Raw genomic sequence first — 26,749 nt, 5'->3', positions numbered from 1 at the left:
CCCTGGCCAGTTTTTTCCTGATGTTGGCCTCTGCTCTGACTATTAGGAAAGTCATGCTGGTGGTTGCTTTAATAACTTGGTGGCTGAAGGTCCTCTGCAGGAGAGATAGCTCTGGTGTAGTAGTGATTTGGGGCACTTCTGTGAATCATAAGATTCTGGGTGGTTTCCTAGCATGGAAAATTTCAGCATCATTATGACAGGTGTCTGTCACATCTCCAAAGACAGAACATCTATTACTATTATACCAGCAAGTGAGAGCACTTAAACTGCTATTGAGGTGTGGACAATTTCAGAAAACTGTAGATGGGCCTTTTGATAATCAGTTTGGCCAAGTTTGCCTTGGACTGTAGTTACAGAGAAGTAGAAAGCTAGCAAAGGTTTTAAAGTCAAGAATTAGAGAAAGGTTTATGAGAACTCTGCAGAGAGGCAGGAAGTTTGTGGTGAAACACAGGAAGTCTCTTGTCTTTTTTTAATGTGTAGGGCTTGGAGGAGCTGCTGCAGGAGATGCTGAGGTCAGGAAAGCTCTGCTTTGCAGAGCATAGGCAGACACCTTGTGGCTCCCCAAAGCAAGGGCATGGAGGTCCAGGTGGGATTTGTTGTGCCAATGATCTTCACTCCTATGGTAGATGAACAAAAGGTGTTTCCAGGACTCATTGTGCAACTGCATGCACAGACCTGTTTGCATGAATCTCAGTGAAGTTTTGGAAGCTGGTACTCTTCAGCCAGTTTCCTCTGATCCCTCAACTTCCCCAAGGAAGTATTATTTAAAGATACTCATCTCCTCAAAGATCAAGACATCCTGAATTATAGAACATTTTGGGTTGGAAGGGACCTTTAAAGGTCATCTAGTACAACTCCTCTGCTGTGACCAGGGACATCTTCAACTAGATCAGGTTGCTCAGAGCCCTGTCCCACCTGGCCTTGAATATTTCTAGGACAATTTGTTTTGTGGTATCTGTTAGCTTCAGTATTGTGATTTCCAGCTAAAAATTTCAGGAGTCCAGAAGCAAGGCTCAGCTAAGGACACTGGTGGTTCAGGGAGAAGTCTGGGCTTGCTTAGACACAGGAACTGTAGGATCCAGGTAGCCTGCTGAAGATGAGACATGCTAACAGCCTTGCAACACAAAAATTGCCACAGAGGCAGGTAAAAATTGGCATAGAAACTGTTTTTCGTTTTCAAGAAAGAGAAGGCTGTAGGAATAGGCTACAAATGTTCTTAAGTAAATTAGATTGTGCAATATTTAATCTATAATCTATCTCACTCTCAGGCAAAACAGATGACAGTAGAAATGATTTTGCCAAGTCCTATTTTATAGCTGTTATATTTGATTTGATTTGACTTGATTTGATGGCACTTGAAGGTGTAGCTGAAGTCCCAATTGCTTTAGAGGCATTTACTATGAGAATTGCAGTCTGAGGAAGCAGATACAGTTCTCTTTGGTTTCCAGCTCACTTGTTAGAGTGCTTGATGATGATTTTCTGCCTTGAGACTGTGAGTCTTGAAAGACAAAAGGCCCTTGACTAAAAGGGACATGACAATTTTATAACAGCTTTCAGGAGTGGGCAGTGATGGCTCTAATACAAATTACATCAGGTTTAATCAGCTGCTAGGCTTCTATACACAGGAAGTGTTTTTAGATTGTTCCCATATTGAATCAGAAAGAAACCACATGGTGAAATTTTTTTGCCATGGAATAGAAATTCTTAATTTTCATATGCTTCATTTTCACCTTTGAGAAAACCCAAAAGCTTTTATCTGCAAAGGAAATGTGTGCCCTTCACAGCTGTAATCATACTTGAACTAGTGCTAATTCCTGGTACAAACAGGGAATTGTATTGGTGTATCTTGGCATATGTTCCCAAAGAGTTAAACAGCAGCATATCACAACTTGGAGCAGGCAGTTTTGCCAACGGTGCAGACCTGCCATGTTAGTGACTCAAAGGGCTGAATAAAATACAGCATATCTTCTACCCTTTGGCACTCCCATCCTGTTTACTCCACTGGCACTCTGATTCCCAGAGGGATGCAAGACGTGTTCTCACCACCGGTGCAGCCCCTTTAACACCTTCTTCTGCAAGGCCCTTCATGTACCATGGAGCTGGGACATGGTTTTTTTTACAACTAGCTTGTTCAGGGAACAGTCAAGAGCACAAATCTGCTCTTCTCTCCTCTCTCCATGTATTTAGTATCACACACAGTTTGCATTTTCGGGGTTTTTTTGTGTTTTTTTTGTTTAAGTAGCCACGAGCTGTATGATGATGTTTAGAGTTAATGCCGAGCTGTCTCTGCTGATGAAGCTGGCTGTGTTTCAGCATCTCTGATTATCTTTAGTACCTCTGTTGTGCAGGTCACCGGCCAGCTGCAATTTCATTGGCCAAAGGTGAAAATAAAGCTATAAAGGAGTAAGTTTCTCCCCCTCGCTCCCCTCATGGATCCCAGGGGGCAGGGATGTTCTGATGAGCATCCGCGCACCTCCGGCAGCGTAGCCCCTTTTAGGAGGGATCTGTAGGGCTCGGCTGGATGGGGAGAGGAGGAGGGCTGCTAAAAACACCGCCCTCCGCCGGGGGAGCGTGCGGGGCGCGGCGGAGCGGGCCGGGCCGGGCCGGCGGGGTGCGCAGTGCGCGCCGCAGTGCGCGGAGCGGGGCGCGGGGGCCGCGCCGCAGGGATGCTCGCCCCGCTCCTGGGCTCGGCGGGCTCCGGGTGGCTGCTGCTGGGTGAGTGCTCCCCCGGCCCGCCTCGGCTGCGGGGTTTGTCCTTCTCCCCGCCCCTCTCCCTGCTTCCCGGCTCCTTTCTTTCTCCGCAGCGGGTGGGACCGGCTGCCCGCCTCGGCACGGTGGTACCGGCCTGAACCCTGCGAAGCGGCCTCTGGGCCCGCGGTCCGGCTCCCCATGGCCGTCCGTGCTCCGCGATAAAGGGTATTCAAGCTCTTTAAAGGGAGGAGGCAGGCGGGAGCGGCGCTCTGCATGGGGATGGCATGATGCTCGGCGTGATGCGTGCGGCGGAGCCGGCACCATGAGCCGCTATGGCAGTGGTGCAGAGAGCTCGGCGGGAGGCATTACATAATATCTCTCAAACTGTCCTGCTGGTTCGTTCCACCAGTCCCTCTCTGGTAAATTTGTTGGGGCACTTTGTCTGTAGTGGGTATGTGAAATAGGGCGGCGCGCTTGGAGGGGTGTGTGCGTGTTAAGAGCTGATGGGCAGAGGGTGATGCTGGATCCCATTGTTTTGTGGGCAGGCAGTGACGATTCCAAGTGGGTCTGCGTTAGGAAATTCTTGCGAGTCTGAAACAGGAGGATTTCTGTAAGGTATTTAAAGGTTCATCTTGAATTGATCTGCTGTGCTGATTTGAAATTGACTCCTTTGAATCTGTGTGAAGTGCCTTTTCTAAAGAAAGGTAATGTTCAATGTCTGTGCTATTTCCCCCTTTATGTATCAAAGAGCTTCCCTCTAGACCGGCAGACTTCCAAGGAGAAGAAATACAAAGGGGAAAATTATTTTAAATGACAACACCTTAGCATCATTCGGTAGATGTTCTGAGGGGAGTGTTGATAATGGAAAATATTGTAATTATTTATGTTCATGCCTACTTGATATTTTTGATTATGAAAAAGGATGTTTCACACTGAAAAAAAAAAGGGAACCTAAAATTGCTATCCTGAATTTTGCCTCTGAAAATATCCTGTTAGCTCTCATTAAAGGCAGTGGCCTTACAGCTGCTTCTATCAGCAGCTTAAATCAGCTGCTTCAGAACTGTAGCAAAACTCATGCAGTGAAATATGGCCCAGAGGGAATTACATGGGTGAAACAGAAAGGAGGACTTGGCTGGGAAGCTGTGGGCAAGTGTTTGTTACTGTGTTTTGGGCCCCAAGGCCCCAGGGACTGCTCTGAGCCACATTACTGTTGCACCAGGCTTGTTTATGACAACAGCAGGAGAACAGGACCCACTGGGAACAGGTCTCCTGTGTAAGCTCCTACTCTCAGTCCTCCACATGTGCCCTGAGGTATTGATTTCTGTGCTTCACATCTCAGTGTTTCTCCTGTGTCTCAGATCCTCTGTCTTGTGCATCTTAGTGGGGCCTCACTTAATGCTGTGCTCTCTTTATTTTAGTGTGGACATGACTTTAGCCCAACGTTTCTGTCTGCAGAATAGGTGCCCTCAGAAGAAAGGTGTGCTGTTATTGCCTTTTGCAGTGGCAGTGAGATGTGTGCCACCACAGGTATCTCTGAGAGATGGATCCCACCAGAGAGCCAGTGGCTCTGCCTGACCTGGCAGTGTGGCACCTGCTCAGCCCTGGAGCAGCAGCTGTTGCTCTCATGTCTGGTTTTGGCTTTCTGATGGCCCCATCCCATCAGTCATGTTGCAAATGAGTGGCTGTGCTGATTTACTGAACAAGGGGCTCCTTGGCCCTCACAGCCCAGTGAAGCATTCTTCTTTAACTCAGATTAATTTCGGGTGCCATTAGGAAAGTTTTAACAAGTTGAGAACAGGTCTATAATGTTCATCTCAATGAAATAATGGTAGAAGTCAGTGAAAGACAAAGCCAATTATTTCCTACTGTTCAGTCTTGGATGGTTTGATGGATGCAGAGAGTGGTATAGTAAACCAAACACAAACCTAATGGCAAATTCCCTAGGGATTTGAACATTGGTGGTTTGCTTGAAATTGTTCAAGAATTCACCTTACCCCTTGAACCTCTGGGATTTCCTGCTTTTACTCCTCTGCTCTTCTCTTTCATGTGGCTGCAGCCATGAGTCTCTTGCCTGCCCTATCAGCCCTGCCTTACAGAAAGGAAGTCTTTGTTCTCTTGCCTCCTGGCAGCAGCTGGAGGCCAGGCAGGCACCTGCACTCATGTGTGGAGGCACAAGAAGGGAAATCTGCCATCACAGTGTCCCTTCCCACCAGCACCAGTGCCTCTCCAAACATTTCTCAGTGCATGTTTGCAAAGGGCTGGGAGGTTCATCTGAGGTTACAGTAGACTTGCACAATCCCACTCCTGATCCTGGCTCTCATGCAGTGACACAGGAGTCCTTGGTGATGCTTTGTGTACAGAGGAGATGCCCAAGGCTGCTCAGCCCAGCCTGTGGAGTGCCAGGTGCTGCACCAGAGGCAAAGCTCATGGTATTGGCTGAGGTATATTTAGTTGCTTTTATTCTCCATCCCTCTATTACTGCTCCATTTGAACATTTGCTAGATACTATCAAAAGGAAAGATTAGATACATTTGAATTTCCCTGCTCCCTCACAGGACAAGATAAGACATAGCAATTTTTCTCTGCTGCTCCTAACTAATCTGGACATTTATTTGATTCTTGTCTCCACAATAGAACTATGGATATTACAATCACATTCAAGTAATAAAAATAGGAGAGAAGCTTTGAAGACAGATGGTAAATGGAATTAACTGGATACCCTCAGAAATAGGAAAGCTGACTTGGGAGTGAGCCAGAAACAAAGAAATACAACATTACATCAGTAAGGGTATAATTGTCCTTTTGATGTCACCAAACACTGCAGAGCACCAGAGGGTTTAGATGTTTCATTGTGAGTACATTTCTGAGAGCACTTTGAGAGAAATACCTTGTTCTTCCTTCATCACATATACTGCACAGTTGCAATCAGCATCTGGATATCTTAAAGGTAACTGGAGGCAAGTCTGGGTGAGATGGAAAGGGATGGTGGGTAACGTGGTGCAGGCAGTTATCCTTTGGTGGGTTCACAGGCATTCAGGGCAGCTCTTTTCCCATGGCTTTGTTTTTAACTTTGCTACATTATTTCTTCATATAGACCCAAATAAAAAAAAAACTTACTCGCCCTCTTTCTGATCAGAAATTAACATGAAAGAAAAACATCTGTTAATTTATTCTTTTATTTTTAAGTGCTCTGCATACATTCTTTGGGGATGGGCCAATACAAGTAATGAGGTTTTCTCCTTCACTGCTATTTCTGTCTCCTGTGCTACTGTGTGAAGCCAAAGCCCTGCAGATCCTTGGCACTGGGGACCCATCTGTCCCTGCTATTGTTCCCTCAGGGCTGTGGGTGCTGGGAGCAGGGACAGCTCAGAGGAGGGACAGTGCAGACCTCTGCTCCTGCAGCTCACCGGTCTTGTCCCCTCTGGAGAAGGCACTGGTGGTCCAAACTGCTCCATCCTCTCACCTCTTCTCCCACTGTGCAGGAGGGTTTACAGAGCTCAGGAACCCAGCTACCCTCTTACCCTATGAAACCACTCAGATAGAGTGGAGAAAGGTGTATTAGAGAGCATGTGGCCATAAATATATAAATATGCTTGAAATATACATGTAAAATCCTTGAATCCCCAGCAGGGACCCTCACACTCCACACTCTCCTGCATTTTGCTGTGAGCCATGATTGGTTCTCCAGGAGCTTTTATTCCCAGATATGCTGATTCAGAGTCTTTGCAAATCCTTTTTGGAGAATTCAAGGAACTGAGCAATGATTCTGTACAGCATGATACAGGGAAATGTTCTGCTGGGCTTGGAATTATTGTGGTGTGCCACCAGGACTTACTGATGACAAGTCATTTGCTGTGTCAAAGCCTCCTTGCACCATAAACATTGTCACAGAGCCTCCAAGGTGACCTGAGGCTGGTGGGAAGGTGGGTGAGGAAGCAGACCAGGGGCTTTTCCTCATTTTGCTTCTTCCTACGCTCTGTACATAGGCAAAATGATAAAAATTTTACCATCCTACCAGAGACTGCACTATGGAAAACATGGTAGCTGGTGGTGAGAAAGTAAGACACTGGGATGAGTGGGGATTTTTAGTCAGGAAAGAGTGTCAGGGGTAGTTCAGCACCTGTGAGCTAGTCCCCAGCTCCTTGCTGCAGCCATGCTTCAGCATCCTTTACTCACTGCTGGGGCTTTTGCAAGCAGTGATGTAGCTGCTTCAGCTACAGTGTGTAGTAGATACTTCAGAAAAGCATGGCTGAAAATGCAGCCCCTTCTTGTCCTGGGCTGAGTCCACAGCAAGGTTTTGGCAAGACCCCATGGTGATTTCCCCCACAACCCCCGGATTAGTCAGCCACACAGGGGGTTTTTCTGTCTTCTGTGTTGTGTGGGATATTCCAATCCCATAAACATGGAAAGAAGCTAAATCCAACCAACCTGTCCAAATAATTTTCTTCCACACCACAGGAAGAAAATGTCACTTGTCAAAAAAAGTGTGTCATTCAATGGAAATCATGGTTTCTCTAGGAAAGTCCCAGTTCAGGGAAGAAGATTCTTTTTATTCAGACCTGTGTGCCATGGTTTTGCAAGATTGCAGCTCACATTTCCATTTGCTCAACAAAGTGGCTTTGGTTGTGTAGATAAAATCTCAGAGACACCACATGTGAACTGCAGTGAGGAGTTTCCACTAAGCACTGTGCATACGTGCTGCAAAATCTGTGCTGGATGAGTTGACTTCATTGAGAGTAACTGCTCCGAAGGTACCTGGGGGTTTTTAGGTGACTTTTCCCTCTGTGGCCAAGTGTGTCACTTGGCCCAGGAGCAGAAATTCCAAATACTGGGTTATTTGGAAAAACAATCAAAGCAGAGGGTCTTTTTCCCACTGTTGCCTGTGGCAGAGGTGGAGGGTTACCTGTGTAAATCCATCTTTTAGTGGCCAGATTCTAAGAGAACCCTCACTGCTTTCACTGGTGAGGGGTTTGATGATGGCAAGGAGGGGAGCATCAGTCCCACACCTGGGAACAGACACTTGGATGCTTCACCTGGCCACCTGAGTTTGTGTTTTGACCACAGAGGAACGACAGCCACACCAACGCTGTCAGCCAGATCACTCACTGCAATGGGACTTTTTGTTCTGCCAGAGGAGGTTTAAATTAGATATTAGGAAAAATTTTTTAATGGAAGGTGTGGTCAGACATCGGAAAAGGTTGCCCAGGGAAGTACTGGAGTTGTCATCCCTGAAAGTGTTCAAAAAATATGTAGATGTGGTGCTAGGGGATTTAATTTAGTGGTGGGTTTAACAGTGCTGGATTAGCCATTGGACTCAATGACCTTTGAGGGCTTTTCCAGCCATAATGATTCTGTAATTATTAAGGTACAACTTTGGGTCAAGAAGCAGAAGTGCTGAGGTGGCAGGGACCTGGTGTGTGGTGCCATGTAAGCTGATCCTTCCACACAAGTGTGACTCTCCCTGCTGTGAACATACTTTCATTTGGGAAAGTTCTAGAAACTACTAGAAAATCTTCCAAGTTTCCTCTCATATTTGCTTATGACTAATACAGATCCTGCTTATTAGGATACCAACATGATGTTGAGACTTGCTAACAATAGCCTTGCTATTTGTTTTTCCCCAATATTTTCACCCCAGAGAATGGCACAGCCTCCTCTCTGGGACAGTTGCCCATGTGGCAGATCTCTGCCCTGTCCTGTCTGCTCCTGGGGCTGTGCCCCCTCTTCAGCCTGACATCTTCTGCCTTTGGAAAGGATCAGTTTTCCCTGCTGAGAGCACAGGCAGTGCATGGATGGGTGCAGAAGGCACCACAGCTCACTTTGGGCTGTTGCTTGACCTGCTCTTAGATGGAAAATTGCCTTTCCTGGGCAAGCCACTGTGCTTGTTCATGGCTGAGAATCACAGGGGCTGGTTGAAATGACCTTTCCTTCTCCCACCAGCCCTTAGGAAATTGGGGCTGAGCTGCCCCCGTGCACAAGGCAGAGCAGCCCCTGGGCTGTGCCCACCATGTGGGCCAGTGATGGTGCCCAGGGAAGGACAGGGCTCAGGAACAGCCTCCTCAGGGAAGGGCCTGCACATGGTAAGGGTCAGAGCCCTGCTCTTCTTTGCCTCCAGAGCAACAAGCAATTCCTTTCCAAGGGCTATGAAATCCCTAAAATCAGCTTCGGGAGCCACACTGACATCGCTGTGACCGCTGGGGTGTCCCACTCGCTGCTAGATGGCCCCAGGCGAAAGCTACAGCAGGCAAAGCACTGAGACATTTGCTAAGTTGGCATTCTTTTTATTTGTTCCCCCATCTCCAAGGGCAAGTATGAGCTGTTCGGCACAGGAACGAGCACGCAGATTGCTAAACTGATTTAACTTTTTTTTCCTCTTTGAAAAATTATCTAGGAAACAGTCAATCATTCTGCTGTTGATTGAAGTGAGTTGGAGGTGATCTAAGCAGTCAAATTACAGAAGGCAGGAATGATGCAGACTTAATGTCTTTTCTGCAGAAAACAGTACTTAGTAATAAGAAGTGGAGAGGATATTATTTAGTTTGTTGTAAAATTCTTCGTAATGATGGACAAAAAAAGACAAATATATTAGAACCCCTTTTGAAATGTTAAATATACTTTATTTAGTATCTCCAATTGCCGGAGATTGGAATTTTTTCCTTTTTTTTTCTTTCTCTCAGAGAATTTTGTCCCATTTGATGCCCAAGAGATGATGATGACTGGTACTTAAGAGAACAAAATATATGGATGGGAGGAGGAGGAGGGAATTTATTCTAGCCAGGATGTTGATCTGGCCAGGATTTACCACAGAAATAATCTCATCCACACATAGCCCAGGTGTGCAGAGAGAATCATTCCATGACACAGGTTTTTGCAGGATTTCCCCCCAAACTTTATACGGTCAAAACCCATAGAGATGCACTGCTTCAAAGTACATTGGTCTAGAGTTGAGCAACCCCTAGTGTTCAGTTTTCCATTGGATCTGAATTTCTTTGCCTCTGATATTGATTAGATCTTGATTCTTCGATTTTCTTATCAGTCCTTTCCGGAGCAGGGGGTGGTAGATGTTCCTGTGAGGGTAGATGTTCGTAGGTGGCCGCTGATGTTCCACTGATGGCCTTTTATCTTTCTGGGTATCTTTGGGCTGCTCCCAGTCTGTTGGTATGTTAAACCCATCTCCTTAGAGTGATGTTACATCTCCTAAAAAAACCTAAAGAAAATTTCTTTCTCCGAGGCAAAGTCAAGTCAAGCGTAACTAGAGAGACAAAATAGAAATTTAAAAGTTATGTTGTTTCCAATAGTTCAGTCTTTTAATGCTTTTCCTACCATGGGTGAGCCTTTGCTTGTAAGAGCAGTTGTTGGACCTTATCAAACCCCTGACCTCACTGGAAAAATGTCCTCACCATCTACCGGGGTGCCCCAGGGGAAAAACCAGCACCCTGAGCCCCTCTGAGGGAGCCTTTCCTGGCTGCTTGCGGGAGCCCGGCTGCTCCTTCACAGCCTTGGCCATTTTTTGCTGTTATTTCGGGGTTTTGCCATATTTTAGCTGGACACCCAGCACCTGCAGGACCCCCTGCCTTTGCCACTGCTTAGTGCTTAGTGCTGCACTTTGTTTGCCAGTGTGGGTGTGCTGGGCTCTGCCATTCCAGCGCCACTCCAAGGTTCCACTGTGTGGTGTTGTGAGGGTCCCCAGGACCAGGTGAGAAAGGAGAATTTGACTCCAAGTTCTCAGAAGGCTGATTTATTATTTTATGATATTATATTATATTAAAGAATGCTATACTAAAACTATACTAAAGAATAGAAGAAAGGATACATCCGAAAGCTAGACAAGAATGAATAATAAAAACCCGTGACTGACCAGAGAGTCTGAGACAGCTGGACTGGGACTGGTCATTAAGTAAAAACAATTCGCATGCTGAGATAAACAATTCTCCAAATCAAATTCCAAAGCAGCGAAACAGGGAGAAGCTGAAGCTTCCCAGCTTCCCAGGAGAAGAAATCCTGGCGAAAGGATTTTTCATAAAATATCGTGGTGACATTTCACCATCAGGAGGGCCCCGGGCCCGGCTGCTCCTGAGCCAGGGAAACCCCTTTTCCCTCTCTCCACCATCAGCCCTGTGCACAGTGGGGCTGAGCTCGCGCCACAGCGCCCCCTGCAGGCGTGGGGGAGTCAGTGCACATCCTGCCCAGCCGGGAGCCAGCAGCGCCCCTGCTGGCCGTGCCCGGAACTGCAGCACAGGGACAGCCCTGGGCCCAGGGGAGGTCGCGCTCGGCTCCTGCTCTTGGCTGGGGCTGCTGCTGCTGCTGCCCTTGGTTTGCCTTCTTACACACACACCCACCAGCAAAGAACTGTTATTGCTTTCCCATACCTTTGCCTGAAAGCCCCTTAACTTCAGAGTTGTAATAATTTGGAGGGAAGGCGGTCACATTTTGAATTCCAAGAGAGGTTTCTGCCTTCCTTGGCAGACAGTGTATATCAGACCAAGATACCAATACAGCTCATTTTTAGGTAAAGCCCTTCTCCATAACTCCAGGCAATCTCATTCAGAATTATCTTTTCTTCAGCCAAATGTTCAAATAACTCCTTGGAGCTGAGAGCAGCTTGTGGCTGGCCTGTGAGCACCAGCTCACCCAAGCTGTGCCAGCGTCCTGACGTCCCCTGAACCTTTGTTCACTGTGGGTCTCCCTTGCACACTCACTCGTGTTGCTACAGGACAGGGACACCTGCCACTAAAGCAAGCTCCAAGCCCCGTCCCACCTGGCCTTGGACACTTCCAGGGATGGGGCAGCCCCTGCTTCTCTGGGAAACCTGTGCCAGGGCCTCCCCACCCTCACAGGGAACCAGGGTTTTGAGATGCCGGGGGAGCCATCCCCAGTGACCTCCTCTCTCTGTCTCCTTGGAATACCCGAGTCCTGCTTTTTTTCCTGCTTGAAAAGGGTCTTTTTGTGCCACCACCTCCTCCAGCCCGAATCTCCCGCAGCTGAGAGGCTGCTGAGGGTGGTGTGATGCTCTGACCTGCCAACAACAATTCAGGGCTGTGTTTCCTTTGGGAAAGGCATTTGCATATCCTCTATTCACTTTATTTGGTTAAATATATTTGAAAAGGCAAAAGCTCTGTGTCATTGAGACCGAAGAATGAGCCATGAGCCGTCTGGGGGCCTCCTCTATCTTAACCCTTTAGAACCTGGTTCAGCATCTTGGAGGCTTAAAATATTCAGAAAAAGAGATTTTAAGGCTGTTTTTGCAGCAGGTATGGGGAAGGAGGCTGGAGACAGGGAAAGCCCTGACAGAAGTCAGCAAAAATGTGCCATATACATATGAACTGAAAATTCACTTTTGTGAATACAGCCACAGACTGACTTGCAGAGTGTTTGCAAAATTTAGCATGGACAGAAATGTCTTCAGGGTGACTTGAAAGTACTTGTGAAAACAGGAGAGCAAAAGCAAGTTACAGCAGTGTCAGGGACAGAAAGGTGCAGGGTGCTTCAGGATGTGGCATTGGCAAAGGGAACTTTCTAGAAACAAAATTAGAAATAACTTAATTGCTGCTTTAGTTAACAAAATAAATAAAAAACTCTTAAGCGACAACAAAGATCCTGAAACCAAACCGTGTGTTTAAAAATCATTTAAACAATGTAACTGCTTGTTATTAGTGTCAGGAGAAGAAAAATACTTCAGTGAAGTATTTAATTTGGACTATTTAAGGACATCTCAAATCACAGCCCAACCACAGATTTCTCAAAAACCCTCCATGAGATGATGCCAAATTCCCCCTTTTCCCTCATTTTCCAGCACAGTGCCAGGCCCTTGCTGGCAGGGGAACAGAAGCTGGGTGTGGGATGTGGTTGGGGTCTCTGGCTGGTGGATGCCAGTCCTGCTGACGTGCCAGGGTGCAGGAGAGACCCCCTTGGACTGGGCCAGGACACAGCCCCTGCACCTCACTGTGTGCTGCACCTACCACACTCAGCTGCAATGTGGAGACTGAGCTTCTGGGTGCCTGTAAAGTGTTCTCAGGATGACAGCTGGGAAGAGATGCATAAGCAATAAATTCATCATCCTGGGTTTATTTTTGTTACCTTGCCATCAGTTGGCATCCCTGTGGTGTAAGGAAATTGAGGACTAGAGGGAGAGGAGGCAGAAATACTTGCCCAGTAACATAATATTAATGTCCCTAATTATTCAATTAATTCTCTGTTTGTGCTGTATGCTTCCCTCCTGCTGCTCTTTGGAAATGGTAAAAAATATAGGCTATGTATAAACATAAAAGCATAATATCTGACCAGAGGATATAGAAAAGAAAAGGAGACCACTAAAAAGACACACAAAGCAGTAAAGTTCCTCTTTCTTACGTATTATTTGAATTAGTGGTGGTTTTTTATTTCTACTTGAGGCACAATTTTCCATGGATGGGCCTTGAGGAAAGTAGAGATACTGTTGGCAAATTTCTGTTCTGTAACTGAAGCTATCGCTCTGGTTTATGGGAATGTCCTGAAAACCATAGCAGTAACTGGGGTTTTTTGAGTTACGCTCAGAATTTTGAAGTGGAACTCTTCCATAGAGCAATGGAAGCTCCCAGGCTATTTCAGCTCTGTGTGGTTTCCTAGTGGTACAGCCTCATTTAGCTGCTCTGATGAATCTATGTAAAGTCATAGAATAGTTTGTGTTGGAAAGGACCCTTAAAGTTCATCTAGTTTAACCCCCCTACAATGAGCGGATATCTTCAACTAGACCAGGTTGTACCAAGCCCTGTCCAACATCACCTTGAATATTTTCAGGGCTGAGGCATCCATAGCTGCTCTGGACAACCTGTGCCAGTGTGTCACCACCTTCCTTATAAAAAAATCATTCCTTATATCTAGTCTGAATTGGCCATCTTTTAGTTTAAAGCCATTACACCATGTCCTATCCTGTATTCTCCTGGCTAAAAGCAACAATGTTTGAAATTCAATCTTAATCTGCGTTTCTCATTCATTTTGATAAAGTATAAAAGCATAGAGAGATTCCATAGGTTACTCTCTTTTATAGGACTCTTTGACTTTGGCTGGGAGCATTAAATGCACTGTGATTTACTGATATATCTTTTTTTACATCCCATCCTGGATGGATCAGGTCTCAGCCAAATCCCAGAGTTATTTGAAGTCTTCCCATTGATTTTACTAGTAGGTAGGTCTTACTGGGCTTTAGACTGAGCACAAAAGGTGAAGTCTAATTTCCTTTGTACTAGTATAAACATCCCTGCTACTCAATGCTTTCTCTTGGCTGTGAGTCCAAAAAATTAGGTTGTCTTCCCATAAAGCCCTGTCCCCATCACTCTGCCCTGCAAATTAGCTGGTAGAAAATTCTGGGGCAGAATGAAAGCTTTTATTCAGTTTATTACTTAGAGTATGCTTGCATCATTTTTCCCTTAAGGTAGGCAGCCAACATCCAGCTTCCTCTCTTTGTTCTCCCTCAGATATCTCCAATGGTTGTTTCAGAGAGTGAGTCCATATGTGTATGTACTGCAATGAAAGCAAAACAAGAGAAAGGGAATTACTGCTCAGGGTATTTACAGAGGAGGTAAAAGGGTCAGACTCTACCATGAAACATGTGTTTTACTCAATCTCACCACTTACACTGAGGGTATATTGCCCATGGTGAGCTTCATCTTGGTAGGCAAGACCAGCCCTTACCAGCAAGAGCTTGAAAGAAGATCTCCATAGCACAGTATGTTGCTTTTAATCCAATATTCATTTGAAATCATGATTCCCACTTCCCCTTTAGGGCATTTCAGCATGAACACAGACATGCTGAGACTGTGGGCTACTGGCACTGAAGCACTCAGCCAGCCCAGAACTGTTCACACACCTGAAATATTTTCCTGGCTACAAAGATTCTGTCAAGCTGTGGCTCATAAAGAACAAAGGGGCAGGAATCTGAGCTGGTGAATATTGCTGAGGTCCCATTAAGCCAGCACTGTGATGCTGATTTGCACCTGCAGACCATTCAGTCTAGTACTCCCTGCCCTACTCTGGCACTTTGATGAATTAAGCCTGATTGCAGAACATCCTCCATGTGACCCAAAGGAGCGATATTTTACAATCTTGCCTGAAATCTCATTAAATAGTCTTTCTTCATTCATGAGTGTTAAGTGTTCTTTGAGAATTCTCCACTACAAACTCCAATATCACAAGTAAAATTTAGGACAGGTCAGACAGAAACTTTATTAACTATGGTAATAGTAAGTCTTCACACAGCTTCTCACTCTCTGCTCACCTCTTTTCTGCCAAGCAGTTCTGGAGAGCCAGCCAGGAAAAAAAAGGAGTAGAGAAAAACAATAATTTCAGTGTTATTAATGCCAGATATTCAGCTTCTAGAAGGGAGGATCCCTCAAATGCCTTCCTAACAGCCAGAGTCCTAAGCAGGAATTGAACAGTAAAAAATGAGCAGTAAATAAAGTGATGATATGGAACAAGGGCTCCCCGGGGGCCCAGGGTGGCACACCCATGTTATCTTTGCTCAGGAGAGGGGAGTTGGAAGCTATCAGACACTGTTGGTCTGGTGGTTTCCAGTTGAAAGGAATGCTCTTGTAGTTGAGAGTATCTCAGCCAGATCTCTCAAATGTAAATGTCAGTAATTTACCATGACAAATGAATTTCAAAGTTCTGGTCTTGTTATTTTGAGTGTAAATTAACAAAACCTGGTTTGGGCTGGAAAACCAGGGGTGTTGGGCTTTTTCTGTTAATACATATAGCAGTATAAGGATGATGTTGACAATAGTTACTGATTTACTATTTTCTTGATTCAGGGCATTTGTCATTATTCTACTCGATTATCACAGAACCCACTCTTCCAGCGCACTGTTTTGGGCTGGAAGGGTCCTTTAAGGTCATCCAGTTCCAATCCCCGTGCCACGGGCAGAGACACCTTCCACTAGACCAGGTTGCTCCAAGTCGTGTCCAATCTGGCCTTGAACATCCAGGGGTGGGGCATCCCCAACTACTCAGGACAGCCTGCTCCACTGTCTCACCACCCTCACAGGGAAGAACTTCTTCCCAATATCCCATCTAACCCTGCCCTGTCAGTCTGAAGCCATTCCCCTTTGTCCTGGCACCATCTGCCCATGTAAATATCTGCCGATATCCGACCTATGAAGTGTCTAGTTCAGCAGACCTGAACCGGTAGCACAGACTTTCTCAGTGTCAGAAACTTTCTTTTATGATGACTTTTCCTAAAGAAAAAAAAAAAAAAAGAAAAAAAAAAAAAGCCGTTTCTAATTTTAAACTGCGCAGTTGCAGAAAAAAAAGGTTTTACAGTTTTACACCCAAAAGCGTTGCTTCGAGCCTGTAAATCCTCCAGTATGACAGAGATGTGCGAAAATACTGCAACATTCAGGAGCGGAGAGGGTGGGTTTTTCCTCTGGGAGGCGGCTCCCATCGCCGGGTGTGGAAGCTCAAGGGTTACAGCGGGCATCGCTGCTGCTGCTGCTGCGCTAATACAGCCTAAGCCGATATTAGCCAAGCTTAACTTCTTTCAGCCGTTTGCAGATGGGAGGGGGAGGGACGGCCTGGAGTCAGCAGTTCTGTGCAGAGCCCCGGCCATGAGCTGACCGGGCAGCGGCGGCCCCGGGCACCGGCGGATGGTGAGTCCCGCCGGGCTTTCATTGTTGTTATCGCAGCGCCTCTGAGGAGCCGGGGGGATCCCAGCGGGATCCGGGAGCTGCGTCCGGGCAGGGCTCGGCTGGGTCTGGGAGGGGCTCCAGACGGGACCCCCATCCCCGGGGCCCCGTGGGCTCCACCGGAGCCGGGCTCCGGGATGGCGAGCCGAGCCAAGCCAAGCCAAGCCAAGCCGCGGAAAGCAGAGCGGGCAGCGGGAGAGCTGCGGTGCGAGGGAGCCGGGGCTGGGGGTGGGTGGGCTCGTTCCGCGGGGGGATGCGGGACAGCTCCTGGGGGACACTGGCACGTGGCTTTGGCACTTTCCCGTTGTTCGCGTGTTTCCAGCAGCCTTAGCGGGGGAAAAGCTCCTGCCCGGCTCTGGCTGGAGCTCCCAGCGCTGGAGGCAGCTGGCCCGTCGGTCCCGCGTGGGCTGCGGGGTGACAGCCCTGGGATCAGCGGGGAGGACAGCTCTACCTGCGTGGGGGCAAATGCACTGGCACGCAGAGACGGAGCCTGGCACTGGGGCTTCCCTGGAGGACTCTGCCCCTCTTAGTTGATTGCCCCAAACTCTTGACCTTTCATGTCGGGGCTTGTTTCCCACAGCGGGAGCTCTGTGGAGCATGGCACACCTGTTTCGTTGTGGTTGACCTCAAATCCTGTGTTGAGTTTTGGGCCCCTCAGTCCAAGGAAGACACTGAGGTGTTGGAGTGTGTTTAGAGAAGGGCAATGGAGCTGAGGAAGGGTGTGGAGCACAAGCCAGATAAGGAGCAGCGGGGGGAGCTCAGCCTGGAGAAAAGGAGGTTCAGAAGGGACCTTATCACTCTACAAAGGAGGTTGAGGCTGGTGGGGAGGTTCGTCTCCTCCCGAGTAGCAAATGGAGGAACAAGATTAAGTGACCAAGGTGTGCCAGGGGACGTTTATGTTGGATATTAAGAACAATTTCTTCACCAGAAGAATGTTTCAGCTCTGGAAGAGGCTGCCCAGGAAAATGGTGGAGTTGCCATCCGTGGAGGGATTTAACGAACGTGTAGATTTGGAACTTGGGACACGGTTTAGTGGCAAGCCTGGCAGTGCTGGGGGAATGGTTAGACTCGATCATCTCAGAGGGCTTTTCCAACCTTAATGACTCTGGAATTCTGTGACATCCTGCTGGTTTCTATGCTTTCTGTGTCTAAACTTTCAGCCACCCAGACTGAGTGCAGGCTCTTTGCAATGCATGTCTCTGCCTGAGGGATCTCCCGGGGCTGGTGACATAACTTGCCTTAGTCAGAGCTATGCAGCAGTAGTAGGTTGCAAGCATTCGGTGTAGTGTGTGATGCTCCTAATTCCATGCTGTGCATTCCCACTTTCCTCAAGCATAGAACCATGAGCATACTCCATCCACATGGGAAGAGCCTGCTGCTGTGTGGGGTGTGAGAGCTCATGGGGTTGCACCTTGATGTCAGGGACTGAACATGAAAACCTGATCTGTAGCCATGAAATCCCCTATCTGGACATAGTGTGGACAGTGGACATCTGGCTTGCTGTGTTGTGTATGTGCCTGTTGCTGGTGCACCCCATCCTTTGGCATGCTGGGGATGGAGCAGGTTGGGGATGTGAAGAGAATAGGAGGATGATGCTTTCAGCAGTTTCAGAGAGCCTCCTGGAAGCTGCAGGGCCCCTGCCTGCTGCTGTGCCATGTGGTGGGTCAGGCATGGCCCCAGGTACAGCTGCAGGGGTGGCTGTGTGCACTGTGGGGCCTCCTGGGAAACCCTCCTGCACCTGAGTGTCCCTAACACCAGGAGCCTTTCTGCACTAATCACTCTGCTTTTACTGATACCACGCAAGAGAGAAACATCAAGCTGTGTTCCTTTAAAAGCATGGTGATACTCCTGAGTAGAGAAGAGATTATTTTGAGAAGCTCTGGCTCTTGCAGGCAGTGTGTTTCAGTTCTGACTGGAGGCTACTGGCACAGGGCCCAGGCAGGCAGAGGGCACGGCAGGAGCCGGCAGGTCTGTGCAGGGCAGGGCTGCTGCATCAGGCTGCTCCTGTCCCCCTGCTGTCCCTGCTGCTGTCCCCCACCTGCAGCCGGAGGGGGCGCTTGCCTTCCTTTGGGTTTTTGGCACACGGCCTGCCTCTTTATTTTCTTGCCCCTCACTGCACTGCAAGGTTGCCAAATAAGCCTTGAACAACTTTCAAAGCTGCCTTCAGTTTCTGGTTTGTTTTGGGATAAAACTTGGAGCGGATTCAGGCAGTCACAGTTCTGTATGCACAGGGTCTGGATAAAACTCTGCTCTCTCCATGTGTACTTAACCTTTGGTACCCCCTCACTCCTTCCCATCTGTGCAGACAGGGTCCTTTAGAAAAGCACTACAGCTACAGGGCCAGGTTGGATGGAGCCCTGAGCAATCTGCCCTAGTGAAGGGCATCTCTGCCCATGGTGTGGGGGATGGCTGGGTGATCTTCAGTGTCTCTTCCAACCCATTTGTGATTCCATGAACTTCCAGGGCACTTCCTTGTTAACTAACCTGGTCTAATTACAGTGAGATTACTCTAAGAGAGGGATACAACTGTATTTGTTCTAGTTAGTGACTCTACTGTTACTTTTTTGTAAGCTCCCATTTTGATGCCATTTTCTCGTTTCAGTTTCCAGTGTGACAGTTGTAATACTGTCTTCATGGGCATGTGTTTGACAGAGAGCTGGCAGAGCCTTTCAGTCCTCTCCTTTTTCATATGTCTTTGCTTTAACTGTAGTGGCAGGTCAGTAAGTACTGGAGCTCTTCAAGCTGTAGGATTGGCATAAAGAGAATTGCTCCTTATAATAATAAAGGCAGTTTGGCCTTTATAATAATAAAGGCTCACAGTTTGGCTGTGAGCTGGCCCAAACTGTGAAGTCTCTGCAGCAGAAGATGAAAATCTGTGTTATAATAATGCACAGACAACCTCCTGCAGACAGCAACAGGCCAAATTTCCAGGATCTTCATGGCTGGAGGCAATGCCAGCTGCAGTCTGGCCTGCTTAGCCCTGCTGTGAACACTTGCTACATAATTGTTGATATTGAAGAAGGCAACACTTCAAAATTGAAGTTTGACCAAATAAGTGTTTTGGTCCAGTCTGAGCTGTCAGAGAGACAAGGCAGGTTAACACCTGCCTTGGAAGTGGTATTCAAAACATTCCTGTTCTTCTCTATCTTCTGCAGGATTAACTCTGGGCATGCCACTGTGTCATGTCCTAACATTATGGAAGATTTTCTGTTTTGAGCTTGTTTCGTTTTCTGTTTCACTTTGGATGAAGGACTCTTGTGCTTGCCTGAATGCAACTGGCTGGCAGGATCCTCAGAGTGTTATTCAGAAACCATTTATTCTGGTGCTGCTGCCAAAAGAAACGGCAGCAATGAACCCAAAAAGGTTTGCAGCTGGATCAGTACCCCTGGACTGGTGCACAAATATTTGTGCTGGTGCCTGGGAAAGGCAGTGTGGGTGTGGGAGTGGTGGAAGGGGCAGACAGTCAGGAGGACTCCTTGCCCTGGCAGGCCTGGAATATGGTGGGGCATCCCAGCCTGAGTGGGCTCCACCAAGCTGTGCTCCAGGCAGGGCTGGAGGTGGGTGTGTGGTGGGTCAGGGAGCCATGCAGGGAGGACAGGACCCCACCCTGGCACCAGGATGCCATCTGATCATGCCACGTGGGGATCTGCTTGGAAACCAACCACTTTTTCTGATACAATAGCAGGACAGTAATTTCTGTGCCAACAGCCATGTGCCCCAGTGAGGGGGCAATAATGTGAGGGGCCCCTCATGGCCCAGTCCAGCAGTGGAGTGAGTTGGGATCAACCATCCTACCCTGCCAGAAGCCAGCAGGAATCAGGCCTCTGCAGTGTGTGTGTGCAGCAGGAGAGCAGCCAGGGCACTCCCTTCATCACTGTCCCTGTATCACTGGCACCAGTGTCACACAGTGACCCTCCAGATGCAGCCAAGGGCAGGGTGTGAATGGTGATGGAGAGCAACTGGCAGTGCAGGAATTTGCCTGCATGTGTGTCCTTGTCTGGCAGTGACCTGCTGTGGGGACAGCAGAGCCAGCCCTCAGCAGCCAGGGCAATGCATGCTTGTGGTATCAGCTTCTTCCCTGCCTGCCATTGTGCCCAAATGCCTCCACTCAGCCATGGGCTGGGGGCTTTGTAGAGTGAGATGGCCACAGAGGGCCTGGCTAGGGCATGTTCATGTGGAGAGACTGAAAATGGGCCAGGCAGTGAGCTGAGGAGGGGAGTGCATCCCTTCTGGGTGCATGGAAGGGTAAGGCCCCTTGTGGTCCCTGCACCTCTGCACTGCCCAGCACTGACCCTGCTGCAAAGCCTTCAGGTCCCTGGGGTTCTTAGCTGGACCAGGGCCTCTACAGACAATACTAAGGTTCATTTAAATTCAGTATTGAAAGGCATCAAAACTTTCCCATGCAACATGCCATCCAGCTCTTTGCAAAGCACCTTCACATCTCCTCTCTGCCAAGCCAGCTGTCAGGGGTGCAGCTCCCTTCTCCCTTTCCATTCAGTGCTTCTCTTTGTACTCTGCCCCAGATAACTATTTTTACGCCATTCTTTAAGTTGTTTGTTTGCTGCCTGACACAGAGTATTCAGGAATCATATAGTATATGGGACAATCAACCATCAATGTCAGTAAAAAATAAAAAAAAGCCAAAACCCAACCCAACAAACCTCATTCTTCACAAGAACTGAAGTTGACAATTACTTATGAGTACTTCTGGGAAGGGGGGAGCTTTGCAGGTGTTCTGTGAGCAGTGTGCAGAATGAAGCCCCAGCCCTAGCAAAAGCAGCCCCACGAGGCACTGCCAGGATCCAGCCCTGTGGGACAATGCCAGCAGCACGTGGCACTTCAGCATGAGCCCAGAAAGCATCTGCAGGGTTCACTGCCACCTGCAAGCTTTGCCTTAAGGCTGAGTGGCAAATTCTCTCCTGCTTTAGTCACCTCAATGGGATGCTCCTGTGGACTATGCTGCCTGTGAGCCAGGGAAGCCAATGGGGAGGGATCAGGCTCTGGTTTCCCCAGATGGAACTCTGCAGCCCCTGTGCTGATTTTGGCACAGTTTTCTGAGCAGGCTCCAGAGAGCTGAAGACAGTCAGAAAACCCCACAACTGTGGTGGTTTGCTTTTCCTTCTGGCTGGGTTATGTTTTAGCTTGAAGGAATGGCCTGAGCTCACTTGAGGTGAGCACACAGAAGCTACACTGGCATAAGGGGAACAAGAGGAATGTCATGGGGAGGATATTGAGTGTAAAAATATCCCATTTAGGTTTTCCCATCTGAACTCCATCCTGCAACCACAGGCTGAGGGTTTTAGCCTGGTCAATGAAACCTCATGACTGGCTCATGCTGGTGCTGGGTAACCTTTTCAGGATGTTTCAGCAGTTAGAGGAGCTTTTTTGTTACTGTGCCTTAGGCAACTGATAGACTTCAGAGACAGCAGAGTTGTTGAGCTTTTCCCTTTTGGTATGAAACTTAAAATGCTTGCACTGGCTTCCTGATGCTTTGTTATCCAGAGGAGCAGCAGATTTGGACCAGATTTCCAATCATGGCTTTTCCATGTATGTGAGTCATAGTGGTTTCTGAGGGCTGCTACACTGCTCTGCTCAGGGGTGCAAAAGGTATTTTTATGTTGGTCCACCCGTTTGAGCTGTGCTGAGTGGGTGAGGAGGTGTGGGATGGAGGACAGAGCTTCCCACGAGGATTTGGCATCAGTGGATGAAGAGGGACTCAATGCAGAGAGATGAGGATGGGTTGGTGGTCCATGCATGGCTCTGAGCAAGGAGCATTTCCAGACAGCTGGGGGCTGGAGTTTGCTCTCTGAAAGATCTCAAATGTCTAAAGTAAGATCTCTGCATAGCACTGAATTATTTATTGAATAATTTCTCTAGGCAAGCGACCAATACGCTGTAGATATTTCAGATACTTTAAATACTTCTATTTATGTGTGATTACTGGTCTCTTTCAGGACATTGAGCTCCTTGTTAGCATTTTTCCCTTTTTAGTGGATGCTTGCAAAGATCTTCTGTTTTGCAAATACATTTCCCAGCAGTGCAGAGCAGGAGGGAGCAGAGGCCAGTGCTGCTCCTCTGGTTGCTTGGAGATTCCCATCCTTTGTCTGGGCCCTGCCTTTGGGGTTGGGATTGTCAGGCAAGTGGATGGAAGCTGGAACATCAGCAAAGCTCCTGAACCCAGTGCTGTGTCTGCCATTAGCTCTGTCCCCAGGAACCACTGAGAAATATGGGGGTGCCATGGTCACACCCAGGCTGTTAATGCCCCAGGTACTTGGAGATTTTAAGGAGTGAGATGATTCTACAGTAGTGCTAGGGGCACATGGTATTATGCAATTAGTTCTGTTAATCATCAGTCACACAGACTAGGGGGAAATTCTGCTTTTTATATATATTTTATATATATGCACATGCACACACATCCACGCATGCAGATATATAATGTGTGTAAATACTGGGTATAAATGGGACCCAGTACTTCAGCAGCCTTTTCTCAGACATTCCTTCTGTCCTGAGTGAAACTTCCTGTCTCTCCAAAAAAAAAAAAATGAAATAATGCACCATTGGGCCAAGTTTACACCACAGCCCCAACTACATGCTGATGCTGAACTGGTCTCTTTCATCCATCCATCCATCCCTGTGCTTTACTCACTCCCTCACTCACCAGGGGACACAGGAAAGCACTGCTGGCCTCCTTGCCATAAAGTTTATTTGCTTTATTCTCTTACAGATCCAAGGCTTGACCTGGATGCAAAGCCTTTTTCTATTGTGGATAACTCTGCCTTGCTGAGTGGGAGGGAGGGCACTGGGAGAGGGTGAGTGGGAGGCAGGGGCATGGGGACAGTCCCTGCTGGTGTTGCTGCAGCCCCATGTGTGCTCCCATGCCCCAGACCCTGAGTTTGGGGTGCACTGAGCCCCCAGGCAGCTCTGCCAGCACAAAAGCAATTTGAGCTAGAGAGGCTTGGGTACTATTGAAACCCTGCTCTTTAATAGTCATGTTGGCAAAAGGCCAGTTTCACACATTGGATGGGTTTGATTCTCAAAGGAAAGGGAGAAGGATATTCTTTGTTAGTAAAAATAGAATATAAAAGTTATAAACTGCTTTTATAACATTTCTTGATCATGGGGTGCTTCTCTAGCATCTGCTCCCCAAAGAAGTGCCACAGCCTCACAGGCACTGTGTGCCTGTCCTCCCTTGTTTGCTATCCATTGCCTCTCACCCTCTCTTATGTTGCCTGAGCACTGGCATAATAATCCAAAAAAAGAAATTTTATCTCAAAACCAGTTCCTTTTCTTTCCCCTCTTTTTTTTCCCTTCCCAATTATAACTCATTGAGTTGCAGTGGAACCACAGTCAATGAGGCCAAATGCCTTGGCTTTGAGTCCTCTATTATTATTTGACCCTGCAAAGAATTGCATGATCTAAGTAAAACACAGTAATTGTGGTTGTGCACTGGAGAGACAATTATTTTGCTCAGTGGGTAAAATTAAGCACCTGTAAGAGTTCAGTTAGGTCTGGTTTTGGTTAGGTAGGGGGCATTTTTTTAATGGAAAACACAGTTTTTATGAAAATGTGCTGTCCCAAAAATCAAAGCAGTGATACATCGTGTGGAGGCTGTGAGAGATTGGCTTAGGGTGATGTGTCTGAAGGTGGGAGACATTAAATGGAGAAAAGGGCTATAGTGAGATAGAGGAGCACTCTATATTTTCCTCCACTTTAGAGGAGCAAAAGAAGGTATGGTTTCAGAAAGTTTTAAGTGGTATTAGCCTTGGTTTGACCAATAATCCTTGTAATTGCTGAATTGCATGTGTGGCTGATTAACCCTTGCAGAGTACAGAGGCTCCCTGTGCATGCATCCAAGTACTTGTGGTGGGTCAGGGCTGTGGGCTCACCCCTGCCCAGGCTGCTCTGGAGGGATGTAGGACAAGCAGTGAAGTATTTTGGGCCACTCTTGTGGTCATGTGTTTATAGCACAATTGCATGTGGGACAGAAGCTGTTAGATGTCCTTGCTTGTCTGCTGCTTCATTTTGGGGCTGCTTACTGGATTTCCACACAGCGATTCTTTCATAGTCTCAGATACTTCTGCTGTTCCTATTTTCCCCACTTCTGGTGTTTTTATTTTCCCCTTGATGTTTACCACACCCTTTACTCTTTCTCAAGCAGTTTGCAGGCTTGCAGACTGCCTGGCTTTCTGTCTCACAGCAGGGAATTGTTCTGTACGGTTTTCAGTAGCTCTCTGTAATGTCCAACAAATACATAATGGCGTTTTCTCTCTGTAATTAACACTGGTTTTGTTCTGCTGTAAAATGTGGCATTACCATTTCCATAAACACTCTAGTGTAAAATCATCAAAACAGAATAAATTAACCTGATCTCTAGTTGAAAATAGAAAGGTGGCCAAGTGCCATGAGTTTTCCAATTTTTCATGTTTAAGTAAAACAAATGAGAAGAAATCTGCAGGTTTGGATCAAACTGTGTATTTTGTTTGTGGCTGAGGCAGGAGTAGGAGATCTCATTAGATCACTTGTTCCATAAAATCTAGAGAAATGTGAGCCCAGCCTCCTGCTGCAGAGTGGTCGGTGTCCCCCTTCCTCACCTGAGCCCAGCTCCAACCCACACTGGCTTCAGGATGAGGACTGAAGGCTTATCCAGCTTCTCATTCTCTGTGCCCACACAGGGAAAACTTGTGGAGCTGCAGAGGCTGACTTGGCATCACCTCTCTGGTTTTAATTACAGCAGTGATTAGGAATTCACAGCCTGTGGTGTCCCAGGAGCTCCCTGGCCAAGCTGGAGAAGGTCAGAGGTACTGAGCTGCATTTAATGGCAGGGGCTCCTCCCAGGAGCCTACATGGAGTCTGAGGAAAAAGGAAAAATAAAAATTATTATAGTCTGCAAGCAATACACAACATCCCCAAATGCCTCTGCCTGCATGGCTGTGACAGCCTCTGCATGTTTTCATGAAGGTGTTAATTATTGCAACAGCTTCCATTTAAATAAACAAATGGTTTCCAGTGATGCAGTCTGACTAATAGCTTTATGTGTCCCTGGGAATGCTGATTTTCCCTTTCCCCTTGGCAAATGGAAACTCTCTTGTAGTGACAGTCATAATTTGAGTGCCATTTGTGATTTGAATCCCTATTGCAAAGTCCCCCAAGCCCTCTGCACAGAGCACAGGCATGTTTTTTGTTCTGCACAGGAAGGTGAAGGAGAGTGGTTCAAGTTTTGCTGGATGCTTCTTTGTGCAAATCTTCTGTCACTGACCCCATTTCAGGAAAACAACTATAAATCTCAGGGTCTGGGCTCTGCAGAGCTGAACATGAGGAAAGAGTTCAAAAGGCTTGTAGTGTTTCACTGGCGTGAAATCCCTCTAAATCAGCCTGTCTAGATTGAGATGTTTTAGATCCTGGAAATTCTGTTTCCTCAGTGAAATGAGTGAGCAGCCAGTGCCGTAGCCAAGGACACGGATCCATGGTGACTGCTGCCTGAAGGGATATTCCAGCTTGCTCTGGGTGAAGCAGAGGGTCTCTGTGCTCTGAGCCACTGCATGGCACTGGTTCTGCTTTGCAGTTCCCCACTGCAAACTGTTAATTCTCTCAGACATATTGAAAAGCTGCTTATTTGGGTTTGGTTTTGTGCTATGGAAGTCCAATGTAAATAGCCTTTTTTGGGGCTTAAATAAAGGGACAGTGATGGGACACTTTGCCCATTTTCCAGGATAAAATGGTTCACCTGCCTCTTCCCTACCCCCCTGTGAGTGCAGGGGGCAGGAGGATATGGATGCCCCAATAGGAGTTGTTCTTCCCAAGCAGGCACTGATGGAATGGTAAGGAGGATGTGATTGTGTGGCTGCACAGGACCAGTAAGATTTTAATTGCATTAGGCACACACCAGTAGTCTGAGGCTGTTCCCACACTGGCTTATGTCACTGAACTCCATTGACTGGAGTTACAAAATCACTTCCAGGAGAAGAAAATTAAAACTAATTTGTACAAGAGAACCTTTTGTTGCCAAAATAAATAAATAAGCCCTGTTCTGGAGGTGATTGCTGTGAACACGGGCTGGTGGATGACCTGGAGCCCAGTGTCACTGCTGGCTGCCCCAAGGCTGCAGGAGCCCTGCTCAGCCCAGACCCAGGCTGGGAAGTTCCCCTGTGCCAGGCACCCCCAGCTCTTACCCTTGGCTGTGCTCTCTTGGCACTTCTCCAGCACTCCTACCTACCTACCTACCTACCTACCTACCTACCTACCACTTTTTTCTGTGCTTCCTTGCATATTTGTTTCTCTTTCTTTGCCATGGGAATATTTTAAAAATCTGGTGATGTGAAGTGCCATTTGGAATAAATGGAAATGTCAGTGTTTCCATGTGCCACGTGCATGGGTGCCATGCTCTGCTTGCTGGCACCCTG

The 26,749-nt window shown here is 47.4% G+C and overlaps 1 protein-coding gene and 1 long non-coding RNA gene across 8 annotated transcripts in view; one reads left to right on the top strand and one right to left on the bottom strand.

Moving 5' to 3' along the window:
* The first annotated feature begins 2,559 nt into the window (after positions 1-2,559).
* Positions 2,560-26,749, top strand: part of ACSL6 (acyl-CoA synthetase long chain family member 6) — a 57,869-nt gene continuing 33,679 nt past the window's right edge. For 3 of the 6 annotated variants that reach the window (XM_077186532.1, XM_077186531.1, XM_077186527.1), the window contains exon 1: positions 2,560-2,715. In XM_077186532.1, coding sequence (XP_077042647.1) covers positions 2,667-2,715 — 49 coding nt within the window. In that variant the 5' untranslated portion in view covers positions 2,560-2,666. Of the gene's footprint in view, positions 2,716-2,783; positions 2,917-3,236; positions 3,307-16,142; positions 16,311-26,749 lie in introns of those variants that run through there. The other 3 variants (XM_077186529.1, XM_077186530.1, XM_077186528.1) reach the window with 3 other exon arrangements.
* Positions 14,045-17,228, bottom strand: LOC129126979 (uncharacterized). 2 transcript variants are annotated; one of them, XR_008535134.2, is made up of 3 exons: positions 16,953-17,228; positions 14,945-14,964; positions 14,045-14,190 (listed from the first exon to the last, which is right to left on the bottom strand). It is a non-coding gene; the product is annotated as an uncharacterized LOC129126979 (long non-coding RNA). The 2 variants fall into 2 exon arrangements; XR_013184398.1 differs by lacking the exon at positions 16,953-17,228 and having other exon boundaries at positions 14,945-15,288.

The sequence above is a fragment of the Agelaius phoeniceus genome, chromosome 15 (genome assembly GCF_051311805.1).
Source record: "Agelaius phoeniceus isolate bAgePho1 chromosome 15, bAgePho1.hap1, whole genome shotgun sequence".
Classification (NCBI taxonomy): Eukaryota; Metazoa; Chordata; class Aves; order Passeriformes; family Icteridae; genus Agelaius; species Agelaius phoeniceus.
This window is presented reverse-complemented; position numbering and strand designations above follow the sequence as displayed.